Source organism: Nannospalax galili, unplaced genomic scaffold (assembly GCF_000622305.1).
Source record: "Nannospalax galili isolate Female #2095 unplaced genomic scaffold, S.galili_v1.0 scaffold1063, whole genome shotgun sequence".
NCBI classification, from domain to species: domain Eukaryota; kingdom Metazoa; phylum Chordata; class Mammalia; order Rodentia; family Spalacidae; genus Nannospalax; species Nannospalax galili.
In genome coordinates this window covers 38,471-46,191 of record NW_008349483.1, presented here as the reverse complement: position 1 = coordinate 46,191, position 7,721 = coordinate 38,471, and the positions used below count along the sequence as shown (strand labels likewise).

General features: G+C 42.6%; 1 protein-coding gene across 2 annotated transcripts in view; it reads left to right on the top strand.

The window, feature by feature from the left end:
* Amph (amphiphysin) overlaps window positions 1-7,721 on the top strand; it is a 287,017-nt gene that overhangs the window by 268,652 nt on the left and 10,644 nt on the right. For both annotated transcript variants that reach the window (XM_008846954.1, XM_008846953.1), the window contains 2 exons: window positions 4,654-4,854; window positions 5,794-6,060. In XM_008846954.1, coding sequence (XP_008845176.1) covers window positions 4,654-4,854; window positions 5,794-6,060 — 468 coding nt within the window. The remainder of the gene's footprint in view (window positions 1-4,653; window positions 4,855-5,793; window positions 6,061-7,721) is intronic.

The following is a 7,721-nucleotide window of genomic DNA, read 5'->3' as shown; positions in this document are numbered from 1 at the left end:
TATATATGAAGAATCAAAGTATCTGCAGCTGTCCACATCCACAAAAGGCAAATAATTGGCAAGTTGTTTTACTGGCATTGTTCCCAGATAATGTTATTGAAAAAAAATAAATGGGTGAATGAATGAATGAATGAATGCATGAATGGCATAGCCTCAATGGTTATGAACTCTCCTGCAGTCTTACATGCTGGGAATAAGCCTCTGCAAACCAAACTCTCTCACTTCATTGTGTATTCCTCCTTTGAGAGCTTGATACTTCGGCTGCCACCACACTGTGTCCATGTCATTCCATTCCTAGAAGACTTTGCTAATGCAGTTAGTGATATTTAAAGCACTCTGACAGGAATGTCATAACCACACTGCTTTCCTCCAAGGCAGAAGATAAGAAAATTTGACAGATAAGGAAGCAGTATGTGTGGTGTAGTGATGAGAGAGCCATAGCTCACCAACTCCAAGAAGGGTTCCTTGCTGGTTCTTGTGATCTGTGGGATACATATGCCACTCTGCAGTGCTCCTATTGCCTGTGCCCCATGGATCTCATGAATATAGTAAACATCATGTGCCTAAGGTCAGGGAGAACTCGCTCAGGCTTTCTTTGCATTAGTTATTTCCCACCATAAATATATTTAGGCAACAGACGCTGTGGTTTGGGCAAAATGTGATACTGTTGTGTATATCAACACCCACAGGAGATAATTTCTGTCCTCTGGTGTTTGGATAACATTTTTACAAGAGAAGATAGTCATGTATCAGTGTGGTTTGTCCAGTCAGGTATAAAATCTACTATCTACTGTAGCAACAAAGCACAGAAAATGTTTTTCTTTTCTGTATCTACAAATACCTAACAAACTAGAATGAATGCTAATATAAAAAGCAAGGTGATATTAGGACTGAAAACCTTTTCACTCCTTCCTTGATTCTTATCCAGCACTAACACTTAATTTGAGGAAGTTCCTCGGTTCCATGGTGTTTTATGTCGTTCTATTACAGTCTGTTTATATCAAAAGGAAAAAGTTTGACAAGAACAAAAATGTGGCAGACATAAAAAGTGGATTGATGCACCCCTAAATGTCACACCATGTCAAAAACAAAACCACAAGGGGATACAAATAGTGAATAATTCTGTTTGTGTAATATTTTAAGCTGTAACTCAAATTGTTGATTAAATATGGCTAGAAAATGGAAATTCGGGCCTGGAAAGATGGCTCAGAGGTTAAGAACACTGGCTGTTTTTGCAGAAGACCAGGGTTCGAATCCCAGCATGCACATGGCAGCTAACAACTATCCATAGTTCCAGTTCCAGGGGATCCAACAGCCTCTTTTGTCCTCCACAGGCATTGCACAACACAGGTGCACTTTCCTGCATGCAGGCAATACACACATACACATTAAAAAATAAAAATAATAAATAAAATTTTTAAAAAAGAAAATAGAAATTCACTTATTGGTGCAAAGAATGGAGAAATGTTCATTTCTTTTCCACTTGCAAGGAAATCAGATTGTCTGTCTTTTCCCTTTGAGAGCCAAAATGCTAGTCTCCTTAACATCCCTTCCCAGCATTGTTCATTTCTGTGTTGGGGTGATATTATTTGCCACCATTCTTATCAGCCTTTTCTGCACATTTGGTTTCTTTTCTACCACAAAAATCCAGTGAACAGTTGAGGTGCTGAGGCTGAGCTACTTGCCTCTGAGTTCTGGCTGAACAGAGCAGTCAGACAGAGCCTTTGGCCTCCATCTGCTGGTGGCTGGTGTCACAGCAGCTGCACTGTCAACTGAAGGAGATTCACTAAAAATGTTTGTTTAAATGACTTAGCAAAAGAAACACAATACTATGTATATCTTGGGATAGTAAAATATGATACAGTTCATAGACATATGGAAAATAAAGATCATTTATAAGCTAATGATTCTGTTTGTAGAGAATGAATTTATAATTACCTTTGGCAAAGTTGGAGAGATGGTTCAGTGGATAGGAAAGCTTTCTGCTCTTACAGAGGACCCCAGTTTGGTTCCCAGAACCCGTCAGTCAGCTCACATCCACATGTAACTCCAGCATTGGATCCCCTGGAACTGGAGCTGTGAACCCCTGGACATGGGTGCTGGGAATTGAACTCTGGTCCTCAGGAAGAACAACAAGCACGCTTAACCAAAAAACTGTATCTCCAGCCCCAATAAATCAAATCTTAAAAAATAAAATTACCTTTGACAACACCATCAATATGGCATATAAATATATATTCTATAAAGAAGTAATATTAATTCACTAAAGGAAAAACTAGTTACTAATAACATGTGGTTCTCAGAACATATGTGCATAGGATTTGTGTGAAAAGAGCGTCTCATGAAATAGCAATGTCAACTTTTTGTCATCTAAAGTTGTGTGTGTGTGCGCGCATGCGTGCATGCATGTGTTTGTATATATGCATTGTTTCCCATTCTGTATATAGAGTCCATGTTGGTCAAAGCTGTTGTAACCATTGGGATGGTCATACGTGTGACTTTTTTCCAGATAGCGGAAAGCATAAATTACAGAATTATGACTATACACATTTGAGCCTATGGCTCACTGCATGCACACTGTCTTCGTGACTGTGTCAGTGTGGAAGAAAGCTGGATGACCTGGTAAAGCAGAGTCCTTCCTTCCTTTCTACCTTTTGTTCCTCTTCCCTCCCTCCTTCCCTCCCTCTCTTCCTCCCTCCCTTCATTCTTCCCTCTCTTTCCTTTTTCCATCCCAGGGCTTGAACCCAGGGCCTCATCCAGAAGTACTGTGTCCCCAAATTGTTAATTTCTCCATCAATAAATCTGTGAGCAATTGTTCCTTATTCTTCTTGGGGCTAGGATGTCCTCCTAATTTATATTCTAATTATACTTCTCTTGAAAACAGTGACAGTAACATCCATAAAAAGATCATGGTTTACTTAAAATGAGAGTTGTGATTTTAATAAAATTTTAATTAAATTTTTGTTGTTGGAATTTTCAGTCTTTCACTAAAATATAAACCTTCATGTGGCTGTTAACCCACTGCAGTGCTTACCAGCATTTATAATTCATTTTAATCATGTATCTGCTACAATTCACACAAAGGAATTACCTTTCTGAAACCATGCACTTTAATATCAGGGTAGGAAAAAATAAATAGAGAGTAGTGGCTGTTTTGCATAAGTGTACACTTTCTGTGAAGAACCAGATTTTTATAAGATTCTGATATGAGAGATACAAATTTCAGTGAATGTTAGTGATGTTTGATCATGTAACAAATGACATAGCTATTTTTCATCCCCTAAATAAAACATGACACTGTAGAAAAATGTCTTCCATAGGTCATTTTAATGTATCTATTGTCTGTGAATATGAGGCAGAAGAAGGTTCTTGGAAAATGCCTTGTGGTGAGGGCAGGTGTGTAGTGCGCATTCCCATCTCTCACCTGACGCCCACTGAGAGCTTCTTTCCCCACTGAGAACTTCTCTCCGCTGCCTTTCAGAGTTCAGAGTTGGAGAGTTAATACTTTCAAGATTCCGGCTTTCTTGTTTAATGCAATGAGTAGTGCAGAATTTATTCAGTGAAGAAAAACATTGACTGATGCTAATCACATCAGAAAGCCTGATCAATTTTTGTAAGGTGTGTCCTGGGTAGGCTATATAAAATCAGTCTAACATTCTTCAAAATTCTTTTTTATTTGACCATCTCAAATCAGGTCTCCCATGCTGATATTATCAGAATCCTATTAAAATGTTAGAGTAAAAATTGCTCAAACCAATATGTTCAAATTTCAAACCTCTTTTGCTTATGTGAGTTTTTGAGACAGGGTTTCCCTGTAGCCCCAGCTGGCCTGGAACTTGTTGCCCTGTATCTCAAAGATCCCTCTGCCTCTGCCTCCTGAGTGCTGGGATTAAAGGCATGTACCACCATGCCCAGCTGAAATTTCAAATTTGTTACTGTACTTTCTAATTTCAACATCACAAATTTGAAATACTACTGAAAACTTTTTCAATTTTCCTCTCCTAGTAAAGATTCCAAGTCTGATTTTCACATTTTGCTAGCCAGCAGATGACTCCATGAGTATTTGGATATTGTTAATGCATATTGGCTTAAAAAATATTTCCCCCATCCTCTAACATTCTTTAGGAAGCCCTTCCCCCATTCCTTTTCCCTGAAAGTGAGTCAGCTTCTGAAACCTTTTCCACAAAGACTTGAAGAGTTATACTGATGCCATCATTCCGAACTCTGAATGCATGGTGGGGATGCTGTACTTCTGTGGCTTTCCTCCATGACCCAGGCCTAGTGCCCAGGTCCCTTCAGTCTTGTAACTCTGGTGCCCCCTAAAGCTTCATCCATTGTCATCTGCTTTCATCCAACCAGAAAGCAAGAGCCTGGGGCCGGAAGCCCCTCTCTTAAGAACAGTGTCTGAAGAATGGTGAGTCCATCTGCCATTCCTGACTGCAGGGAAAGCCAAGGGAGGCAGAATCTGGATTTGAAGAGTGGGCTCTGATCAGAAGGCAGCTCCTGCTGCTCCTGAATCCTGGGACTCGGCACATGGCAAAGGAGGCACTCAGTTCTGATGGGCCTCAACAAAGAGGAAGAATGGCAGGCAGGGTGAAGGCGCAGACGAGGCGCTTGGAGACACAGACATGGTGACTCCTTTCTGCTTTACAGGTGCCACCAGGAACTGAAGCCGATGTGGGAACCTCAGTGTCAGTCGAAGGGGGGGCAGTGGAAGAAGCAGAGGCAGAGAAGGCAGCCCTCCCTGCTGCAGAAGGAGAAAGTCTAGAGGAGGCCAAAGTGGATACCGAAGGCACTGAAGTTGCAGACAGTGGGAGTCCACAGCCAGCAGAGACTGAGGCAGCTGCACCTCAGGTAAGTGTTTCTTCTTCAGGGACTTCTGAGGAGGCTCCGGCTAGCCGGCTCTGCCTGCTCCTACTGTGGGAGCTCTTTGTAGTGGAATAGGTTTACAGCCATCTTGTGACTCTCTAAATGTGTAAAATGATTTTCGGTGGGCGTTCCCAGCACCCAGTCACTATCAGCACTGTGCTATTCCTCATGGAATCAGCTTCCTATGCCAAAGGTTGGCACAGCCTAAGCACAGAAGAGGAAAAAGGAAACTCCACTAAAGTGAGGGAGGAAAGGAACGAAGCACAGAGGATGAGAAAGATGGTATTGGAGGGAGGGAGGAAAGCATGATAGACTGACAGAGCTGCTGAAGGAGTGAGCAGTGAACCTCTAAAGGTGCCAAGCCCCCGTGGGGCTCAGTATTAGTACTGATACCAAATTACCGGTATTTCTGTTTTATGTTTGCAATTATTAGAGTGTCCCAGATTCACCACCAGGCTTCTTTGACCAAGAACCAATCCTACTTCAAAGGCAATTGTCTGTTGAGTGCACACATGAAGTTAGAGCTGGCCTTAGCTCCAATTTGTTCCCCAGGAGTGATCAGGGGCAGTACATTCCATTTTCTGTGACGTGCAGTAACGGTAGCAACAAAGTAGTATCAAAGTGTGATTCCTACCCCGTCAGGACACAGCCTCTTCCCCTTCAGCCTCCCACCAGCCTGAATTTCCCACAGAAACCTCCCATTTACCAAGTAGTGTAGGATTCAGATGTGAAGCCCACCGAGGGTTTTGTGGGCTTCAAAGAGGAGAGACCGTGAGGAGGCCAGGGACAGCGTGCAAGACACAGGCCTAGTTTGCATGGTCAGTGGGTATAGGAAGGCTAGTGGCTAGGGGTAGAAACCAGCTTGGAGCAAGCACACTTCTTGTTTCCCAGGCCCTGATTGACACCACCTTCTTTACCCACCAGGAGAAGGTCATCCCTTCTGTGGTCATTGAGCCGGCCTCCAACAATGAAGGGGAGGGAGAACACCACGAAACCACTGTGGGTGCCGAGGTGAAGGAGGCCACTGAGGACGTGGCTCCTCCGGGCCCTGCGGGTGAGACGCAGGAGACGGCTGCAGAGCCGACGCCCTTGGACTCTCAGGCTGCGACCCCTGTGCCAGTGGCTGCTGTGGATCCCTCAGCATCGGCAGGAGATGCAGCTCAGGAAGTGCCTCCTGGATTTCTCTACAAGGTCTTCCTATTGTAACCTCGGGGTTATTGCCCTTTCTGAGTTTCCTTTTCTCTAGTCTTCGGTTTTCGAAATGTCTTACTTTCTATGCTGCATATTCTTTCTTGAATCTGCTTCCCCTTTAACCCGAACTCATCTTGGAAAATGGCTGTAGGGCAAGCAAGAACTAGAGTGATACCTCCCAGGTCTCACAAGGAATAATTAAAAGGCAGATGGTCTGCCTCTGGATAGTGAGCTTGCTAATGCCCTGCAGCCTCCTTCAGTGCAGAGCCTGTCCAGCCTGGCTCAGACCAGGCCTTTAGGTCACCTGTTCACCAGTATATTCTTCAAGGTCAAACAGGCAGAAGACAGAGCCATGCAGGCCCAATACAGAGTCAACAAATAGTTCCAAAATTGACTGAAGACACTATGGTCTCTGAAAAGGAAGAAACACACAAGCCTTGATGTGGGAAGATGGTTTTCCCAGAGAGGATCCCTAATGAATCAAAGCCTCTTTGCCCACAAAATGAAACAATAGTAATTGCCTAGAAACACCACTTAATACCCAATGTTAGAGGCAGATAACGCTCCCCAATAGAATTTGATTACGAATTTTACATTTTATATAATTTAATTTTATACTTCAAAATTCAGCCTCCTTTTTTGCTGAATTTTTTTCGCTGCTTCGTTGTTTTTCCATAGTAGATGGCTCTCAGCTTTGCACATGCTAAGCAAGCACTCTGCCACCTATCTATGTCTTTGTGTGTGTTCATAAGAATGGGATTGAATATTGCTAGTGATTCTCTCCCTCCAGAAGGTAACTGACTCTTTGCTACTTTAAGTGGGTGTGAGTGTAACAGATTTATGGATGAATTAATGTGGGGCGGTAGGGATTGAACCTGTAGGTTAGGGAGAGTGTTAGGAACCTGGTTGTGATTGTTTATTTAGCACTGGTAAAGTCAAGGAAGCTTCGTTCCAGGCATAGCCAGGCCTTGAAGGGTCCATCCCTAGCTTGCTCACTCACCACGGTGTGACCTAAGGGCACCACTCAGTTCTTCTCTGGGCATCTGAGTTCTCATGGCAGAAATCCATTTTGGGATAGTGGGTATTTATTTACAGAGCTGATATTTTATGAGCCTGCATGTGAAATACGTATTTTAAAAGCAGCCTGTTTAATCTTCAGTGTGTAGGTGTTTGCAAGGTAACAACATGGGAGAAATAAAACAGCTGGGACTGTGTAGCTCTTCATGCTGAGAGCACTCTGGGTGCTTACTGTGTTGTCCTTTCCACATTTTCTATAACATAAATTTAAAGAAATCTTTTTTAAAAGGGAAAAGGGATAACAGGCTACCATCATATAAAGGGTAGGTTAAAAAGGGGTGGAAATTAAAACAAAAAAAAAACAAAAAATAATTGTCATTAGGCTGGAGAGACCACTCAGAGGTTAAGAGCACTGAGTACTCTTGCAGATGAGCTGGGTTCTATTCCAGGCACCCACATGACAGCTAACCACCATTCATAACCAGTTCCAGAGAATCTGGTGCCCTCCTCTGACCTCTGCTGGCATTACACGGCACAGGTGCATTTACATACATCCAAGAACATAAAATAAAAATAATAAATAAAATATTAAGAAAAACTATTGTCATAAAGTTTAATTAAATAGTAATCTCATATAACACGCA